The sequence below is a fragment of the Arvicanthis niloticus genome, chromosome 23 (assembly GCF_011762505.2).
Source record: "Arvicanthis niloticus isolate mArvNil1 chromosome 23, mArvNil1.pat.X, whole genome shotgun sequence".
Taxonomy (NCBI): Eukaryota; Metazoa; Chordata; class Mammalia; order Rodentia; family Muridae; genus Arvicanthis; species Arvicanthis niloticus.
The window spans coordinates 15,544,553-15,565,779 of record NC_133430.1 but is presented as its reverse complement, the minus strand read 5'-3'; the positions used below and the strand labels follow the sequence as shown (position 1 = coordinate 15,565,779).

At 44.3% G+C, this 21,227-nt stretch overlaps 1 protein-coding gene across 14 annotated transcripts in view; it reads left to right on the top strand.

The window, feature by feature from the left end:
• Positions 1 to 21,227, top strand: part of Unc79 (unc-79 subunit of NALCN channel complex) — a 229,516-nt gene that overhangs the window by 87,788 nt on the left and 120,501 nt on the right. For 13 of the 14 annotated variants that reach the window (XM_076921337.1, XM_076921329.1, XM_076921327.1 and 10 more), the window contains 5 exons: positions 2,100 to 2,164; positions 6,498 to 6,586; positions 7,207 to 7,247; positions 9,639 to 9,667; positions 19,208 to 19,437. In XM_076921337.1, coding sequence (XP_076777452.1) covers positions 2,100 to 2,164; positions 6,498 to 6,586; positions 7,207 to 7,247; positions 9,639 to 9,667; positions 19,208 to 19,437 — 454 coding nt within the window. Of the gene's footprint in view, positions 1 to 2,099; positions 2,165 to 6,497; positions 6,587 to 7,206; positions 7,248 to 9,638; positions 9,668 to 19,207; positions 19,438 to 21,227 lie in introns of those variants that run through there. The other variant, XM_076921340.1, reaches the window with a different exon arrangement.

Below are 21,227 nucleotides of genomic sequence, written 5' to 3'. Positions count from 1 at the left end.
GAATTTTCTCCTGTGAAGTGGGCCTTAAATGCAATCAGGAAGTGGTTGACTACACTCATAACGGACCTGATGCTATTTGCATGCTGCCTGCCTGGTTAATACTGTACACAGGGCCCAGGCAGGGCTGGGTATGACTGCTCCTGCTAGCTTCCCCCAGCAGTCTGCATAACCCCTCCCAGCGATATGATGGCTAGCCGGGAGGCAGGAAGCTTCTAGACCAGTGTTAGCTTAATTTTTCTACGTCCCATCTTGCATTGTTTTAAAGAAAATGTCAGTGATTGTTCTTATCTTTATCCCTCTATTAGTGATGTATCTTTTGTTCTTAATGGCTGCTTTAAAAGTTTTCTGCTTTTTTTCCCCATCAATTTGATTCTAATAAGTTTTGATGTGTGTTTTCCTTTGCGGAATCTTGACTACAACCTCTTGAGCATCTATGAACTGTAGGTCAATAATTCCCATTAAAGTTGAAAAATTACTTAAGGGGACTACCCTAGAATCTGTTCTTAGCTCAGTGGCATGGGTAAAAATGGGTGGAAAAAAAACTCCAAATGTATTGGTTCTTCATTTCCCCCATCCACAGAGCGGAGGTCATTAGAGCCCTGATCTAGTGTCATGGCTACCTCATATGCTAATCTGGTTGTACCAGTGCCACAGCAGCCGGTATGTCTTAAATATGACCTACTCTCCTAATTGATGGGTTCAGAGAGGTCAGCAGATGCCACTGTGTGTGCCAACCTGATTTGACTTGTGGTGACTGGAGTTCAGGGGAAAGAAGGATTAAAGATTCATCATGAAACTCAGCAGGAAGAGTGCTGTAATGGATTAGTTATGTCTTTCTCGAGTTTGGGCTGGAGAAATAGAGCATTTGTCCCATGTATTTGCAGCACTGTGCAGTTTAAAGGTAGTTGTGAAGTTTTCCCCGATTGCAGAAGGAAACAATGCCACTCTCCTCAGTCACCTTGCCTTTACTACCCATTGGAAATGAATATGCTTATTATGCAGTAAACACAAATGATTTTCATTTATTTGTTACTTTTTCCTTTCAAAACAGATATGAATCTGTGATTAGAATACTATTTCCTGTCAGTATTTCCTGTCCCCCTTTAAAATCAATTGACCTGTTGTCCCGTAAGGTTAGAATATGATAGTTTAGAGAGGACCCTCCTTTGAAGCATACAAACATTTTACATCGTTTAAATGACAGTATGCTGTTAGCTGCATTAGACTGTGTAAAGGGCAGTGACTGGTTATGCTGTTTCCCTGGTCTATCTTAGATCCCTTGTTTTGTTGTTTTTTTTCCCCTGCTCTTTATATATTGAGTTAGGGACTTGTGTAGAGGTATAGCAGACTAGCTGATGCTCAGTGTTTCAGGCAAGAAACTCATCTTCCCAGCATCCATTTGAAGAAGATGGGGTGGGAACTGGAACAGTGGAGAGTCCCTTCTGACCTATCACCTTCACTACCCACTGGAAATGAATATGCTTAATATGCAATAAACTCAAATGATTTTCACTTATTTGTTACTTTTTCCTTTCAAAACAGATATGAATCTGTGATTAGAATACTATTCTACTATTGTTATCTACTAAGTTCCTGGTGCTAAAAGCATGGGACATTTTGCACAGTGCCCCACAGTGAGATGAGCCCAGGCTAGGAACTTAGTGTTGCAGCTTCTAGCCTCAGCTTGCACCAGTCTGTGACCATACTGGGCAACTTCACCTTCTAAGATTTAACTTAATATGTGACATGAGCTTAATAACCTGTCACACCTACCTGCGGAGAATCCAGTGGGGAATCCAGTGAAGATATCTTTGAGGCACCTTGAGGATTTGTCAGTGCTATAACATTGTGAGATTGTTTAGTCCTGTGCATTCCACTGGCTACCAGCTTTCCTTCCCAGGGAAAGTAGACAGAGTCACCATATCTTGGCCTGATTTTAAATCTTTTTTTTTCCCCCATAGGTAATCAATTCTGTTGGGATGCTATTCGAAGATATTTTTATTTAGGAGAAAGAAAAGTAGTGAGCTATCTGCTGTGTTTTTTACGGAATGTAAGCAACCTCAACAAGAGATCTTCACTGGCTCTCTTTTGCTTTTCAGCTTGGAATCCCATCCACTGCCAGCATATAGAATGTCACAATGCAATCAACAAGCCGGCTGTGAAGGTATTGCTCCCCAGGCTTGGTCTGTACCTGGGTTCTCTGCTGAGTGAAGGAGTGAGTTGCATGCATCTCTGTAGAGCAGGACTCTGCTCCATCTCAAGCCCTTTCCATGTTCAACGCTGACAGTATTTGGCCAAGAGTAACGGTGGTCTCTGTGAGTTTGGGCTGTGAATTTGCAGCCAAGGGCTGTATGGCATTGAGTTAGTTATCCGAAGAATACTGAAAAACACATCTCTAACTGACAAACTTGTCTTTAACTGGCTTCTATCTGAGCCAGTTATTCAGAAATCCTCCCCTCTCCATTGATCACTTCCGAGGGTCTGTGAAAGGACTGTGCAACTTTGAACTATAAGACAGAGAGATTTGCTAAGTCTTAGCTCAAATCATGGATGTAGGATAGTTGACTGAGCGGTATTTGGATAGCATGCACACAGCAGATCACTCTAGAGGTAAGGGGTCAATTTCAGGGAGCCAGGTAGCTGGAGAGGCCAATGGGTGGGTTGCGTAAAACTAGAGGCGGAGCAAGCTACTTTAAACTCTCAGTCTCATTCTTCTCTACACGTGTTTGTTGGTCAATCCCATTGAAGCTGTGAGTCTTGGAGGTTGGATATTCAAAGGCACAACCACATGTTTTCACAAACAAAATTGTTGGTAATATAGTTGTGGAATGCAGGACACGCAGGTAGCTTGACCAAGGATAGAGTTTGCATGGGTTAATGTCGCCCTGTCAAGAGTGGGTGCCGGCTGAGTTTAGGAGCATTTACGGGCTCTTTTGAGGAACTGGTGTTACTGGAGTTCAGTTCCCTTGTCTAGCTAACTGTGTCGGTGCCTACATGATAGAAAACTAGCACGGCCACTCTACAGGAACAAAGAAGAGGAAGAGTGAGGTTTGGTAACTGTAAAGGACTAACAGTGCGTGTGCAAGGAGCGGTGATGTTAGCACTGTCATTTACATGCTTCGTCTAGTGGACTCTTTCCTTAGATGGTCATCTTGGGTCCTTGCCTTTAAGGACAGAAAACTGAATGGCTCCAGAGAAAGAGCAGATGCGAGCGAGCCAGGAACGGAAGCGCGGGGATTTGCCCTGCGCATTTTCTTACATAACCCCATTCTGAACATCGGAAGATGTGGGGTCCAGGGTCTTTTTCTTTGGTGTGAGGGTGTTGTGGTAAGCACATGGTGAATTACGTGGTTCGTGGAGTCGGCGGCTTTGAGGCAGCCGAGGCTCCCTTCTGCTTTTGTTTTGTGGTTTGCTTTTCTTCTTTGCCTGCTACAGGTTTCTCCAGTTATTTTTCCCTTGCTTTTATGCCAGACTGAATTCTCAGGAGGCCTCTGGCATCCTGGTTAGTAATGCTTTCTGGCCATCTAATCACAGAAAGGAGAAATTAGATTTTCTCCTCTTCTAGGCAGACGGCCCAGCCCACACATCTGGGTTGACCTTACTTTTGTGCCAAAAGCCAGTCCTGGAGACCAGGCCCAACCAGCCTGCTCTGGTATTTTTTTTTCCCCTATTGAGATGAAATTTATATAGAAGTTGTTTAAATTTAAAACTACTTGAAAACAAACACTTGGCATTTCGTACGTTCAAACCTTCGCAGCCACCACCTTGATCTGCTTGGGAGATGTTTTCATTACATGCTTTCTCCCTGACCAATTTTTTTTTCTTTAGTTTTTTACTTTTAGAAAACTAACGATCTGGGCAATGCTTCCCATGTGGGGCTGTGTTTTGCACTATAGAGGGTCTGGCTTAGTGGGGCTGCATCTTCACAGCCTGGCTGCTCTTAATGGCCCACCACCACCAGGACACATTGATGCAGGGTCTCCAACACCTGATGTGTCCAACCTTTCTGCTAATTGGGACGAAAAGCAAAGACTGTATAGTATGACACAGATTCAGTTTATTTAGAGATAGGTTCACATTCTAAATGAAAACCAGTAATACCTACAAAAATGACATTGCAGAATGAGGATTGTTTGGTTTTAAACCCTGGGACAAGGGACTGAGGTGGCTGTTTTACATTTCAAAGCAGATCTGGCTTCTAGGTTCTCCCAGCTGCCCTTCTCCCAGAGGCTCCTGCCTATATAATCCAGACATATTACCATTGTTCTCTCTCTGTCTCTGTCTCTCTGTCTCTCTCTCTCTTTCTCTCTCCCTTTCTCTTCTCCTTCCTTCCTCTCTCTCTTCCTCTTCTCTTCTCTTCTCTTCTCTTCTCTTCTCTTCTCTTCTCTTCTCTTCTCTTCTCTGTGAAATCCTCCTGTCTCCCCCACCCCTGCCATGGCGACTTCCCTGGTCTCAATCCTTGGGGCCAGTGAACTTGCCCAAGAGCAGCTTCCCAATAAACATGCCTTTAGTATAATCTAATCTGGCTTTAATTGGGTCATTTCACTAATGGAGAAATAACCTATCATGGATAAGGCAGTGACATGTGTTATTTGAAGTTTTTTCTTTATCTGTTTTCCTGAGCTTGTACATTGGGCATAGATTATAAACATTTTCTGTTTTAAAGACAGAGTCTCATTATATGGCTGCCCTTGGCTTAGAACTCACTATATAGACCAGGCTGGCCTCAAACTCTAAGATATCCACCTGCCTCTGCTTCTTGAGTCCTAGGATTAAAGAATTTAAAAAAACAAACAAACAAACAAAAAACAAACAAAAAAACAAACAAAAAAAACCCAGCCAGAGACAAACGTATTAGTAGAACAGAATCAGCTGCTGTGTTAATTAAGAAACATAACAGGTCAAAAGTCAGGCAGCCAGTCTCTAATGACCATCGTTCTCACGTCCCAGGAATTTTTCCTTTTGAGTGGAATGGAAAACTTAGCTTTATCTGACAGGCATTTCAGTGACTTATTGGGAAAGAGCATGAAGTAACAGCGCTCAGGACATCCACATGGGGAGCACGGAGATGTGTGGGAGAGCAGATGAATCCTCAGCAGAGCCCACTCTGTCACGGATACGGTAGTCTGAGGCTTTAATGATTTGCCCAAGGGAATGGCACTTTTTAACAGCCAACCGTCGCCATAGAGATGGGGTGAAAACATGTCAGAACCTAAAGTCTTATATCACATTCCACTGTGAGTTATTCCTGGTTCCATTTAAAGTTCACTTTATGAAATTGGCTGAAGCCCAGGGAATTATGTAAGGTAGGGTCAGCAAACCTTGCACCGCTGCTAATGTGGCCACTGTCTGTTACTATGAATAAAGTTTTATTGGAATACAGCTTTGCTCATCTGCTTCCAGAGCGGTTGCTTTTAGGCAAAACCTGAAGAATTGAGTAGCCGTGACAAAGACTATCTGACTTACAAAACCTAAAATATTCTCCAATCATTTGTACAAAAACTGCCAGTGTCTCAGACCAAACAGTAGGTAGTTACTGTGTCCTATGAAATTTACATAGGAGATATTTCACAGTCGTGTTAGCATTAGCTAATATGCAATTTATGAACTTTGCTGGCTGTCTTTAAATCTAGCCATTTTGGTCACTAAAACTTCTCAAGATTTTAGCTTTGAGTCGTAGGTGGGGTTATAAATGTCGGTCACTTTCCTCCTTCAGATCAGTGAGAGCAGCTAAAGACAGAGACATTCCAGAAGAGTTTGAGAATAAGGCGTATTACCTGGGCATGCTGCTATACCATAGGCATATTATTCTTGAAAGCAAAGACTAGAGGTTTTAATGGATGGACAGTTTAAGCACAGTTAGCCAACTGATTGTTGACTGATTTAAAACAGCTAAACACCCAACACGCAGCCATAACATGAAATGCAATGCACCACAACAACAAGAAGACATGGGGGTAAACAACCTGCTGGCTGGGGGCAGGACAGGGATGGGGGGAGAACAGTGAAATGGAGCCCTGACTGTCTGAGTCAGAGCTAAGCTTTGGGAATGAGGAAAGGCGCCCCTCCGAGCTAGATTTCCTGTGACCGCCTCCACTGCCTGCCAGCATTTGATGTCAGCTGATGATTTTGAAATCTTAATGATGGAGTTTCCTTCCCTTAAAGAGAGATTGCTCTGTTTGTCACCGTGTACCGTTTCTGAGCAGCCTGATAACAGGAGGATCTCTCAGCCCTGTGGCAGGAGGGAGGATTTCTTGACAGTGTTTGTTACTTGAATTGCAAATTGCACATAGAGGAGCCCTGGCAGCCACATTTACATCCACAGTGTCAGCTCCTGGGCCTGGGCAGAGCAGGTGGTTTACACAGGAATGGGTTTTTCTAAAACAATTTACTCTACCTTGCTTCTAACTCTCCCATTGCTGACCTATGTGTTTCATAGGCTGGGGATGCGGTTTGCAGGGGCAGGAGAGGTGACCCTGTCTTGTCCTTTGTTGCAGATGTGTATAGACCCATCCTTGTCAGTAGCTTTGGGTGATAAGCCGCCTCCACTGTATCTCTGTGAAGAATGCAGCGAGAGGATTTCAGGGTAGGTATGAGTCCGACAATGATCAGACAGCCAGGAAAGCTGTTTGCACACGAGTTGGTTACTCAGCTTTCCAGCCTTTGCTCTGGTTTTATAGGTTAGTCTGTCCAGTGTTTAACACAACAAGCTGTTACCTGGGCGATTTCAGCTTTGAAAAGTTGCCACAGCTGTCTTCAGAGGACACAAGAGGGCAATTCCACGCAGTGGCGCAGTTCTGATTTTGAAGTAGCCCCAGTAAGAAGGCTGCAGAGAAAGCCTGATGCTGTAGAAAATAGTAGTTTCCAAATACGGTGTGTTGTCACCCCAGCAGACCTCTTGTCCATGTTAGTTTTGTCTATATCAATAGCTCAAAAACTCAATAGCTTTGTCTATATTGTCTATATCGAGTTTTGGTTGGTTTCACTAACATCTGAAAGCATCAACTAAATACAACGGGATGTGAGGAAATGCCTGTAATTTATAGATTGTTTGGGATGCACCAGATGTCTTAAAAGTTTATGATGGTGCTCTTAATTATACTGCCTATGAAAAGCTTTGATCAGGAGTGTATAACTCACAGGCATGCATGTGTAAGGGAAACATTCCAGTGAAGCTCAGAAACCAATTTCGTTTTCTCTTCCTAGGGACCACAGCGAGTGGTTGATTGATGTTCTCCTGCCACAAGGTAAGGTTTTCTCCGGAAAGGATGGAAAATGAGTAATCGTGACTAATGACATGGTTGATTTATCTCCTTTTGTGCTATTTTATAAAGACAGCAACAAAGCCTCATATTTTAGGGATATTCACTGACCTGAGGCATTCCATCAATGTCTTGTTTATAATATGCCTAAACACTTAACGACGAGGGAAGGAGCTTTCAATTCTACCAAAAATTAAGGTTAGATATCACAATTAGCGTTACATAGGACTACAGTCCTGCTGCGTTGTGTCTTCAGGAATTTTCTGTGTGTAGAACAGATTCTGCCGCGGTTGTTGTGGCAGGTTGGAAAGGGAACAATGATTCTTTTATTCCTGCTACCGTTGTTACTGGCTCTGTATTTTGGGGTGAGGGGACATCTTTTAATTTCTCTGAGAGCCTGTCTCCCAACCAGTAAGAAGGGGAGGAAGTGTATCTAATGCCTTTTAATGAAAAGATTAGATTTGTGGTGCTCCCTGAAGCCTCTTAAGAGTCTGGAAGCCGTGTGTTAGAAGTCGATAGACTGCACACGGAGAAGAGGGTATTGCAGCCAGCTTCTCAGGGCTTCACCGAAAAGCAAAAGGGCTCAGGAAAGCTGGGGACAGACATGGGTGGGAAAGCTGGAGGCATTGACCCCACCCTGCTCAAGGACACAGCAAGGACTGTGACTACAGACACAGAGAGTAAAGGGACTAGCAGGAGAGGTGACCAGACCAGAAGCATGATGCAAATGAGAGCCGTGAGCTCTTCTTTTAAGATCAACTATACTACTTCTTTGAAATCTCCCCTTTAACGTTAGGTTATCTCAACTTTAAGAGAGAAATCAATGTGACGAGTGTCCCGAACACGGAGCAATGCTATCAGCCTCCTACTTTATACGTAGGAAGATTTGGGTTTGTAGGGACATATTTCAACACTTTAAACCAGGCCACTCTTCTAGGGAGCCTCTACTGATTCTGGACAGTCACATTCAGAAATACATGTTAACGTTTTTTATTTTGTTTTTTTTTTTTTGTATTTATTTATTTATTTATATTTATTTATTTTGAGACACTGATATTGCCCCGACTGTTGGTGAAGCCCGAGTCTTCCTGTCTCTTTCTCCTGAGTGCTGAGAACACAGGCATGCCCACCCTGTCCAGCTTGTTTTTCTTTTGTCTTAGTTTTATTTGTTTGTTTTCTTAACAGACAGGATCTTGCCATATTGCCTACACGGGACTTAATCTTCCAGTTCGAGCAGCCTCTTGCCTCCTGAGTAGCTGGCGTGAGGCAGTCAGTGTTCAGTTCCTAAGACACTAGTACTTGTGAAATATCAGACACGCTTCTGAATTCTGGCCACCAGTTTCAGTTCATCTGTGGAAGAACTGAGAACAGCTTTTGGCTGTTTACCTGGAGGTGTGATGTTAGCATCACCATTTAATACATATAGCAGATAATCAATGGATTATATAAAGTGCGTTTTAAGCACTGAGTTATACATTGTACTGATTTTGGTATTCATTCCTAACTTACAGCCAGGGCCTGGAAAACACCTTCCTCTAATCTTTTGAGTTAGTGCAACACAGACCGCTCTATAAATAAAGTGTCAGTCCATTTTGTGGGTCCTTACTATTTTAAGGGAAATGGTGATAGATTCTCGGAAAAAAAATTTTTTTCTACTACTCTCAAGATATCAGTCTCCATGGAAACCCAAAATGCAAACTGGGAAGAATTCTTATGCATTCATTAAGGTCAATCTCATTAGTAGACAGCAGTTTGACAGTGTTGTTCCAATGGATCTACTCATGTCTGACAAGAAATTTTTCATAAGTAACCACAGGCTGCTTTACAGATAGCTCAAGTCAGAGTAGACTAAGAAAAGTGTCTCCTCTAGTCTTGACATTTCAGACCATCTCATGCTGGTACTCTGAGCACTGCCCATCACTCCGAATCACTGTCACAGAAAGAGCAGTGAACAGGAGCCCAGAGTCCTCAGCTGCTCTGGAGGCTTCATTGCCAATGGCTTCTGTGATCCCGACTAAGCCTTCTGAGTGTTACTGTCCACTGAACAATGAGATGAAATGAGACGCTTTAACCTGACTGACTTCCTTAATGTATCTGAGGTTACCTTAGACTCGAGAGTATGAGACATAGTTACAGCACGCAGTAAAACCTTAAAATGATTAGAACATCCAGAAAGAGATGTTTTATGCTTTTGAGGGGAAAATAGAGGCCAGTAAATGTAGATGGTAATTTATAAGGCAAATACAAAGCTTTTTGATGAAGTCCATTGGTTTACATTACTGAGACTGTATTTTTTTAAAATTACCCTTCATGGTTGCCCTTATTTAAAATGGGCTCTCTTGTTTTGTTGATATTTTGTGTGCCTTCCCCTTACAGCTGAAATATCTGCTATATGTCAGAAAAAGGTAAGTGCAAACCATCTATGTGATGGGCATGATTTTCCTGTGTTTGTGTGTAAGCTCATCCGTCGACATCCGCCTCATCTCTGCACCATGGTTTCCCACTGTGCCCACATCAGTGTATTTGTGAAGGACGTGAGGGGGTGCCGCACGCATGTGAGATTGTGACATCCACATGGTCTCCCAGTCCGTGGCTGCTTTTGCTCACCGTCATATGCTCAGTGTCTTTGCTCAGTACTCTGAATTGGAAGCATGTGTGTAGTTCTGGGGAAGAGGCTAACCACGAACAGGTGTGGACGACAATGTAATTCATGGGATTTAAATTTAGGAAATGATATTTTCGATGTGTTAAAAATCCTTAATGCATATAGCTTACTGTATGTCAAATATGTCCACATCAAGAATATGTAGAAAATACTCATTCAGGTAGAAGCTGAATAATAAGTTTAGCTAAATATTCTTCTGGTAAAACTGCCTTTTTGCCATTTTTCATGGTTCCTTTGGGCCATTCCATTCTATGCCCCTCCCATTTTTAATAGTTGAAAAACTAAGGTAACAACAGTATGTTCTTATGATAAAAGCTTTGCCCTGTTGCTTGAGGAGCCTGGATTCTGTCTGGCCCACTCTATTCTCTCCTGTCTATTGGCATCTTGTGCAAGTCATTCAGACGTTTTGGGAGGCTGATCATGAATCTATACTTTTGAAGGCTGTCTTGGTTATTTATTGTTATATAACCATCCTGAAATGTACTGGTTACCGGCAACAGTTATTTGATTGCAACTCTGTGGATTGGCAAGTTGGCTAATGAACTCCTTTGGGTGTCTCTGTGCTCTTGGGTTGTTGTTGGTATGTGGTGGGGGAGTCCCTGGAGCTGAATGGAGAAGACTGGCTGCTAACAGATGGTCTGATGATTGCATATTATATATAGGACCTTAGCAGGCTCGGGATGACAGAGGCGTCTGGGCTTCCCTCTTCCCATGAGAAGTCTCACCCTCTAGGAGGCTATCCTTGGCTTGTGCACTTTCTGAAAGAGCCAGAAAGAAGGTTGCAAGGCCCCTCGTGACAAAAACATCAGTTCTGCTGCATGCCACTGGGTGAAGCAACTGGAAGGTCAGCACAGCATGTAGGAATCTGTGTAACAGATTAAAGCAGTGAATAGTTGGGGTCACTATTGCTATGATGGAGCACCGTGACAAAAAGCAAGCTGGGGAGGAAAGGACTTATTTGACTTACACTTTCAGCTCGATGTTCATCAGTGAATGTATCCAGGTCAGGAATTCAAACAGGGCAAGGGCTGATGCAGAGACCATGGAAGGGCAGTTTTTACTGACTTGCTCCTCATGGGTTCTTAAAGAACCCAGGACCACCAGTCCAGGGATGACACTACCTACATCAATCACTAATCACTACAACTTGCTCTTATGGAGGCACTTTTCTCGATTAAGGTCCCTCCTTTTCAAATGACTCTAGGTTTGTCAAGCTGACATAAATTAGCCAGGAAAATTGACCCCTTGTTAACTTGAGACACAAACATTATCATTATTAAACTGTAACGTTTCCCTTCTTGTTCATCCCCAAGACCACAAATTAACATCAACATCACCAGATCAAAGCAATGTCCAATGTCTGAGATCCAGTTACAATTATATGGATTCCTCCAAAGGGCTTGGGTCACCTCTCCAGCTTTGCCTTCTGTAGCACACAGCTTGTCTGGCCAGCTCCACTCCATGGCTACTGCTATTCTTGGTAGTCATCCCATGGTTCTGGAGTTTCCGAAATGCTGGTGTCTTCTGTTGCAACTGGGATGCACTTTCACCAATAACCTCTTCTATGGGTGAAGCCTCAACTTCTTTGCATGACCCCTTCAGTCCTGAGCCTTCAACTGCCACGGAGGCTGCACCTTCACCAATGGCCTTTCTTGGCCTCTTATAGTGCTAAGCCCCAGCTGTTCTCTATGACCCCTTCATACCTTCAAAACCAATACTACCTAGGTGACTATTACACCATCAAGTTTGGCTCCCAGCACAAGGTACCACCTTGGCCACCTCTGGAACACAATTTCTATGTGCTGACTCTCGGGAAACACTTCCTGGAAGATTTCACCCCAACAATGCTGGTCTTTTCTTAATCATCACTAATTTCTTAGCTCCAGCTGACCAGCATCAAGTATCCCAGTAAAGCAAGGCTTTCACTTTAGTAGTTCTGGTATCTTGTTAATCACAGCTGATTCTTCAGCTCCAGCTAATCAGAACCCTAATTCGAGATAAACAAGTTGGTCTGATAGTCTTTAAACTTCCCTCTGAAACTTCACAAGCCAGGGGTCCATCTTCTGCATTGCCTTCAACATTCCAAGCTCCTACAGAATAACTCACCAAGCACTGGATACTCAATGGCTTTTCTTTCACAAAGTTCCAAAGTCCCTTCACAATCCTCCCTAAAACAGCATGGTCAGGTCTGTCATAGAAAATACTCCATAGTCCTGGTACCAACTTCTGTTAGTTAGGGTTACTGTTGCTAGGATGAAACATGACCAAAAGCAAGTTGTGGGGGAAGGGTTAACTTGGCTTACACATCTACATCATTGTTCATCACTGAAGGAAGCCAGAACAGAAACCCAAACAGAGCAGGAACCTGGAGACAAGAGCTGATGCAGAGGCCATGGAGGGATGCTGCTTACTGGCCTGCTTCTCCTGGCTTGTTCAGCCTGCTTTCTTATAGAACCCAGGACCACCATCCCAAGGATGGCTCCACCCACAATGGGCTGGATCCTCCCCCATCAGTCACTAATTAAGAAAATGCTCTACTGCCAGATCTTATGGGGGCATTTTCTCAACTGAGACTCCTTCCTTTCATATGACCCTAGCTTGTGTCAAGTTGACATAAAATTATCCAGGACAAGAAGATTCAGCATCCTACTCTTTGCTCTCAGAATCATCCAAGCCTGAATGCATCTTCATCTTACGCCTCTGCTCACCCTGACAGAGTCCATGAAGAACACTGGATTTTATGTGCCCAACACAAACCTCTTCTATTAAACTCAAGTTAGACAAACATACATGTCTCTGAGATACACCCTGCTATACCGCCTCATTTCTCCATGAGGCTTCTGGGACTACTGCCTTGCAGTCTCAACTCTTTATTATTTAGTAGTGAGGACAGTGGTGTCTGTCCTTAAAATCCTTTGCCTAAAAGAGCCTATGATGTAACAGACTCATTCTGAGTCTTAATAAATGGCTTTGTCTCTAACCTCATCATCATTTTTTCCCCTGAGATCACGTTATCCTGATGGGGCCCTGGATTTAGTGTTTACCCAGGAACTTTTTCTTGCCTGGAGAATCTTAAATCACTGACTGGAAAGAGTGTCCTGGGTTCAATATTTTCTCTTTAAACTCAAGTTGTTAATAGAGTAATTCATTCATGTTTTCTCTTACAGTTATACTTTGTATGTGGGATGTATATGTGCATGTGTGTGCACAATAGTGCTTACCTGCATATATGCATGTGGAGGCCAAAGACGACCATGAGGTGTCTTTCTCCATCACTCTCCTCTTTGTGTTTTGAGACAGAATCTGGAGACTATGGTTTCAGCTAGACTTGCTGGCCAATGAGATTCTGATGTCCATTCATCTCCCCACCACCCCAAGATCTGGGTCTTATGAATATATAACAGTGTACCCAGCTTTTACATAGCTCCTGGGCTTCCGACTCTTGAATAGCAAGCCCTTGACCCATTGAGCTATCTCCCCAGTGCCCTCTCAATAAGAATACTGAGGTGGGATCTCTAACCCCACATAAACAATTCTTCAGTCATGCCACCTTTCCTGCTTCCCATGACCAGGGCAGTGTCGTGGCCAAATGTTTTACTGCTGTGTCCCTTTCTCTTGACCTCAGAATGCTTTCTTTATTTCCTCAGAGGTCTTCATGAGGCTCATCTGAGTCCCATGAAACATGTCCTCTTTATGTTTTGAGACAGACTCTCAGAAAATCTGGAGTCTATGATTTAAAGCTTTGTAGATTATATAGCCAGACACTCAGTGTAGATGGTCTATCACAGTGGCCACTCAGTGTGGACTGTCTATTGTGGCAGCCACTCAGTGTGGACTGTTGTTCTTGGCAACCACTTGATGTGGATAGTTTATCACAGTAACTACTTAGTGTTGTCTGTCAACCATGGTAGCCCCACACTGCTAGGCACACAATTCTCTTCCAAACTCATAGTAACTCCACATCCGTGGCTGGGAGGGGCATTTGAGATGGACCTGGATTCTCTAAATGAGGACTCAAATAGTATGTGACAGAGATGACCTGTGATGTCTAGGGCAATGGTTACAGTGAGTCTTTGGGGGGAGGGGTTCCTTGAATGGGGAGTAACGGTTCATGCAAGAAGGAATAGAAACACTGTGGTCAGAAGGCCATTCTTTGATTCTCCTTGCAGTGAGAAGTAGAGCCTGTGTTTCTTCCCCTGGGTTGGGAATGTGTGACTCTCTTCAGGTAGCAGAACTGACTCTCTGTGATGTAGCCTAGGTCACAAAAAGTCACATTATTCCTGGTTCTCTTGCACATCTGGTATCCCTCCAGAATTTTCCTGTGTGCTACGAGAACCCAAATGCTGTAGTTTAAATGTAGTTTGCTCTCCAAGGCTCACGTGTTGGACGTTTTGTCCCAAAGGTGGAACCCACTGGAATACCACTCAGGATGGATTGCACAGTCTTCATGGGTCTCAGAGAACCTTAGTGAGTCCCACAGAATGGGTTGTTACAGAAGAATAAATCTGGCCCCTCTTGGTCTCCGGCTTGCTATGTGGTCTCCCTACACCCCAAGCACTTCTGCTGTTTGGAGACCCATCTATCAGGAGGTCCTCATCAGAGCCCAGCAATATCAGAGCCTAGCTATTGCCTCTGCCATGTCTTTGAACATCCTTAATATGAAGCTTTTTAAAAACCTATTTTCTTTATATCTGGAAATGTATATCTTGTCATAGCTGTGTAAAATTAATGAACACGCCAGAGCATATGGATAAGGCACACATAGTGGTTGTTGAGAGAGGGCTCAGTTGAGCCAATCCTTCAGTTTTTTGAGCCATGGGTAAAGAAGACTCCTGGCTTCAGTGCTTCTATCTCCCAGCAGTTTGAGTCACTGCATTTCAGCCCCCAAGCATTGCAGAACAGAGCAGGGCAGAACAATCTTGTTTCAGTTGCATGAGAATCACCAACTTGGAGAATCCAGGCACATAACCAAGCGACCAAGGTCCTGATTGGACCTAATTCCCCCTGATTATGCAGCAGGGGGAAACAGAGAGAGTCAGTTCTATGCTTGTTTTAAAGTTTTCTAAGGAGCATTTATTATGTTCATCTGCTCCTTCCCCTGCTCTCAGTGCTGGCTTCTTGGTTTTTATGAATTCTTCCTTTCTGAATGACTCAGGCCATGTTAGGTGGCTCCTGTCCTCTCATACCCGACCAGTTGCAGTTAACAAAGGCGATTTGGCTCCTTCACCATTCAGTCACATCCACACACTCATTAGATGCCCATATTTTATTATTTTATTTTATTGCAGACAGCAGCAGTTATCCTGGGTGTTTCACTACTACAAAATAAAAGTCCCACCCCCTTTCCTCCCTTTCTTTCTTTTCTTCCCCTCTCCCCTCCCTCCCTTTCTCCTCACTTCCTACCTCTCCCTTCTTTTTCCCCCCTCTCTTTGCCATGCTGGGGACAGAGCTCATGCCTATGCAAGTAACTGTAAGAACTTGCAAGTATATGTAAGTATCATGAAGAACAGATTTAGTTCACCTCTTCTCTAGCTTTCAAAGACCATTTTCCCATTGCCTTTTCCGCCTCCCCCCAGTGTGCACCATTTAGCTCTTGGTTTCCTTTCTATATCCCACCTCCTGCCTTGCACCAGCAGCAATGGCACCTTCTCGGTGTGTGTTCTGCCTGCATCCCACTTCTGGAGTTCATTTTCATCTTGGCCAAGGTCCAGCCAAACATCACATCTTTGTATGATGACTACTCACTTGTTTACAATAACTAGTAGCTTGGTGGTTTGTCCTCATGTTGACTGGGCAAGCCTTCTGGTTTACCTGTTCTCATGTATGGAGACACAGTTAGTTGGAAGGTATCTGGAGGTTGGCTGCTCCCTACTTTCCATGTTGTCATGCCTGTGGCTTGCTGGGTTATCTGGAATGTTCCAGATACTAGGTGTCTGAACACTCTCCTGAATGTTGTGTACTGAGGTTCCTGAGGTAACAGTGTTCCATCAGGCTCAGATGGGCTTGAAGAGAAAGAAGCTCAGGAGCCACACACCAACCATTACACTGGCTACATTCAAAAGCAAGCCCACAACACCATCTCTGACTTAAGACAGTGGAAGAAAGACTCTACTTGTTAAGAGATCAAACTAGAAGGCCTCTAGAGAGCAGAGTCTGGTCTCAGGCATGGCCTAAGTGTCACCATCTGTCTGGGTTTGACTATGGAAGAGAAGTGGGGAAAAGAAGGTAGCAGTCAGTTCTTAACAATAGCCCACTCCAGCTGTATATGTAGGGGAGGATGGCCTTTTCGGGCATAGGTGGCAGAGGAGATTCTTGGTCCCATGAAGGACGAACACAGAGTGGGGGGAGGATGTAAGGGTGGGGAGGGGGGAGGGGGGACAGGGGGTAGGTGGGGGCACAGCCTCATAGAAGCATGAGGAGGGGGGATGGGATAGGAGGTTTCTGGGTGGTGGGGGGAAGTGGGGTAAGGGGATAAAATTTGAAATGTAAATATAATACCCAATAAAAAAATCAAAAACAAAGCAAAACAAAACAAAAAAACTCAATAGCCCATATAGCTAAGGACCTATCTGAGGACTTAGTATTACACCAGTGTTTAATGGATGTTTAAAAATCCTATTGTTGCGTTCTGTACCTACTGATTCTGCTTGATGTAACTGCTGCCCTCTTGTTTATAACTGCTCCCAGTATGAACTGTGCTGTTTATACAGCTGAATGTTTGGAGAGATTGTGAGCGTATTTTTCTTCCCCTGTGTATCTCAAGGCATTTGGTATGTTCTATGTGAACCATAGAAAAATCTCACGCTGAGTATAGATAATCATGGTAAATGAGGTTTCCTCTTGCACATAGTAGCACAGAAAAAAAAAAAAAAAGTGAAAAAAAAGAAAAGAAAAAATTCAAAAATGATCAAAAATGATGCTAGGATTCAGGGAAAACCTGGGTAGCTGAAAGGAGGGTGGGTAAATAGCTGACCATAAACTCCAGGACTGTGTTGTGCTGAGTGATGGACTCATACCCACAGCCTATTTATGTAAGAGTGAGAAATTCCAGAGGAACATAAAGCTAATTATAATTGTCTTAGTCCATTTGGGCTGCTACAAAATGTCATAGACTGGGTACTTGCAAGCAACACATGTTTATTGGGAAGTTCAAGATCAAGCCACTGGTAAATTGGATGTGTGGGAGGGCCTGCTCATCAAACATGCCGTCTTCTTGTGACGTATATTCATAGCCAGCTTTCTCCAGGTCGTTTTGTAGGGGCACTAATCCCACTTCTGAGGGCTCTGTCATCATGGCTTGCTTACCTCCCATAGGCTCTGCCTCCTAATAGTACCATGTAGGGATTAAGATTTCAACATGGCGGTTTAGGGGTAGGGTTTGGAGTAAGTGTCCAGGCCACAGCAGCAGCTATAGGGGAAGAAAGGCCACTACAGCATATATGCCGAGCGGTACTGCTCTGCCGGAAGAACCATGTTGACTGAAGGGCAAGCGGGAGGACCTCTACACTAATAAGAATATACATGAGTGGAATCCAGCATCTGAAAGAGGAAGGTCATTGCATGAACCTTCCCCAGGGACACACAGATGTCTCCTCTCCCCAGACAGGGCACCCACAGCAGACCAAACTACTATTCCATCAAAATTCAAAGCCTTATGTATAGAGATGGGTGAGAGATCACTTTAAGGAGCTTGGGTGACTGCAAAGCAGCTGTACCACCACAAAGTCTAGCCCCGGCATGAGTGACAACGTCCCTATAGATGGAGTCCCCTCTTCAGTTAATATGCCACTTTCTATACTCTGTCATTTTCTGAGACCATAAAGCCATGTGCAACTAGGGCAGAGTTGCCTAGAGCTGGCTGGAAGCTCAGGAAGGAGAGGCTAGAATCTCAGGTAAAGGTCTAGTGACCCTCCATTTCCATCCTTCCATGAGGGAATGTCAGCAGTCAACAGGCCCTGTCTTGAGGATCTCATTCGGAGGTCGCAGCTCTTCTGTGGAGGGTGAGGGCTGTTCTGTTCCGTGCACAGTGCTCGGCGGCATCCATACACAGGGAAAAGTCAGCGTTGACTCAGATGCCAAAACAGAGGTCAACCACAAGGAATCTCAGTAGAAGAATCACAAGACAGTGCAACAGCTTATTTAAGAGATTAGTAAGAACATATTATAAATATTTTAAACTCTATGGCCATAAACACACAGCTGCAGTCTGTTGGAAAAGCCGTGACTGTGATAAGTGTAGAGACTTAAATATCCCCATCTTGTTGCCCTGAGTCGTGTTAAGAAAATGAGATTTTTCTAACACTAGCATCCACAGTCAGTAGCCTCGCACCTGAAGGAGTGAACTGGTAGTTCCCACTGACATCGCTGACATGTTGATAGAGGGTTTGTGTTTGCAGCCTTCCTCCTGACTCCCCTGGGGTTCCTGTCAGGAGGGTTCCCCACTCTTCACAAACTCTGAGTTGATAAAAGCCCAGGGTATTATTTGTCCTTGAGTTGATCATATGTGTCAAGCTCTCGGGTTTTGTCTGATGATGTCAGGGTGCTCCCTGCTCCCTCAAAGCCCCTCAGATCACTTCACATAGAGGCCACCTTACTTCCCTGCCCCTTGTCAGAGTGGCGCTGACGAAATCCCCGCTCTGAAATGAAAAGGCATCTCTTTCTGCTGCACAGCTTCCTTCTTTCCCATGGCTCCGTCTGCTGATCCCTCTGCCGTGGTTGGTGTTGTGGCCAGTTTTGTGACTAGGTCTAGTTGTGCTTTGGTGTGTCCTTGTGGTGCTGACTTGTATACTTGTTAAGCCTTTGGAGGGGTGGGAGTGGAGAAGGCCCCGCTACATTGCCATCAGCCCAGCGTAGTGTAACCTCCGCCTGTCCTTGAATGTCAAGGATGGGTGAACTGCAGGGGAAATCTACTCTGTGAGTGGCAGATAAACTAACTTTTAAAAGACTTGTGCTGGGAGTTGAAAATTTTCCTTCCTGACTCTGGGGTGCTGTGGTGTGCTTTCTCTGCATCACGGTTCTATGTTTTTATTCTTAATTTCTGTTGAGAAAATCTTAAGCATTAAATTCAATCAATCCAGCTTCCTATTGCACTTCCATTGCTTTCTAGACCATAGCTACGCTTTCCACCAGAATAAAACACCTCTGAGTGGCTAGACAACACCTTATGTTTTGGAAACCTGGTCACTTCCTGTGGCCCCTTGAGGTTCTATTTGCTTCAGGTTCTTTATCCAACTTTGTCTCCGAAGCCAGCTTTAATTGGCTTTGCTTTCTCTGCTTCCAGAACTGCAGCTCCCATGTCAGAAGGGCAGTGGTCACCTGCTTTTCTGCAGGGTGCTGCGGTCGCCACGGAAACAGGCCTGTTCGGTACTGCAAAAGGTGCCACTCGAACCATCACAGTAACGAAGTGGGGGCCACCGCAGAAACTCACCTCTACCAGACCTCTCCACCTCCCATCAACACCCGAGAGTGTGGGGCAGAGGAGCTGGTTTGCGCTGTGGAGGCAGTGATCAGGTAACCATGGCTTCCCCTGTGTGGCTTTGAGCTCTACTTGCCTGCGCGGGCCAACCGAGAGAGCAGATCCACTCCAGTTTTTCCATGTTCGCTGCAGTCGTGCCGTGATGATGTTTTAATAAAGCATATGAATGCAATAGATATCTTGACTGGATAACAATCATGCACAAGGCCTTGTGCTAGGTACTTGGGAGACACAAGTGCCCTTCAGTTACCTAAGCAGGGACTAAAAGAAAGATAACGTTTAATTGCGGTAGGCTCTGGGGAGCACAGGGTAGCAGCGGGCAGAGGAAGCCGGTGTTAAAGTGGTGGGGTGTCAGGGTGGTGAAGTGGAGGCTGGAACATGGCAGTATGATCCAGGAGGAGGGCTGCAGAGCCCGTATGCATGCCTGTCAGTACAGAGGTGCAGGGAGCCAGGTAGCAGCAGAGCTGAGGCGAAGGTCAAAGCTGAGGGATTCAGATGGCCCATCAACCAGGAGAAGGCAGTATTTCACACCACAGCCTCTAGATGTGCTCTTTTCAGATACTATCCAAAGTCACAAGATCATTAAAAATTAAATAATACCTAAATATACAATTTTTAAGGAGACTTTGTCTTTTCTCTTTCTTTTACACCGGTGACAAGTCATAATAGAACTATGATGATTTCTAAATAGCACACAGGAGACAAAGATCAAAATGCAGCTGTGTGGTTCTGTGAACTCACTAGTTGTTTTCAATGTATGTTTTATTTATATGACCACAGTTAAAGTGAATCTGCGGTTCAGAGCTAATATCCAATCTGTTCTTCCCATGTTGCGCTGAACTTTTATATTTATCACTTCTGAGTCCATATGCAAAATCCACAGAGTGGGCTGGGGAGATGGCTCAGTGGGTAAGAGCATGAGCATCTGAGTCTGAATCCCAGAACCCACTGTAAAAGACTGGGCATGAGCACATAGGCCTGTAATGACATCACTGGGGAACCAAGACAGGCAGATCCCCACAGTGTGGAGGGTGTCAGCCTAAGCACGGTGGGCTCCCGGTTCAACAGGATATTCACTAAATAGAATGAATCAGAGAGCAATGGACACCCAGTCTCCATCTCTGGCCTTTGTAGGTACACATATGAAGATATACACCCATATCTCCAACTTACACGTGTATATCACACACCATAACATACACACACACACACACACACACACACACACGCAGAGTAATCATTTGTTTTTCTCTGTCATTGTATATTTATATGGCTTTCATTTTTTTATATTTTATAAACAGCTTTTTGATATTTTATGCACAAGGGTCTTCCTATATTCCTATATAGTGTCCGAGGTCGGTTAGCTGGTTAGAGGGTTTAAGTATTTTCACAGTGTGTTACCTAATTGCCTTTGAAAGCGTGAATATCCGTTTACAAAGCTCACAGTGCAGATGAAGCCACTTGCGCTTGCTGATCCCTTGGCAACATTGTTATTATGACTTTTTAATCTGCTACTTGCTTAGCAAGCTTGGAGAGGTGTTACTCCCTTGCTTCCAGAGCCTTGAACCCTTGATACCCACTCTTCTTCCAGTTGGGTGCAAATGACCTGTCTTACCTTGTGTGGGGTGGTCACATCAACCTGCTTGTGGCTGACTGGAGGAAGGAGACTCTTGGCTTATCTTTGAGATAGGGAAATAGTAAGAAAACAAAACTAGGGTTTCTGGGTAAATGACAGGGACTTCGAGGAGGGTGACCCCAATGCTCGAGTGCTCACGAGGCAATCAATCATTTCGAGTAGGCTGTGATGCACTTTTGCGTCCTCTTA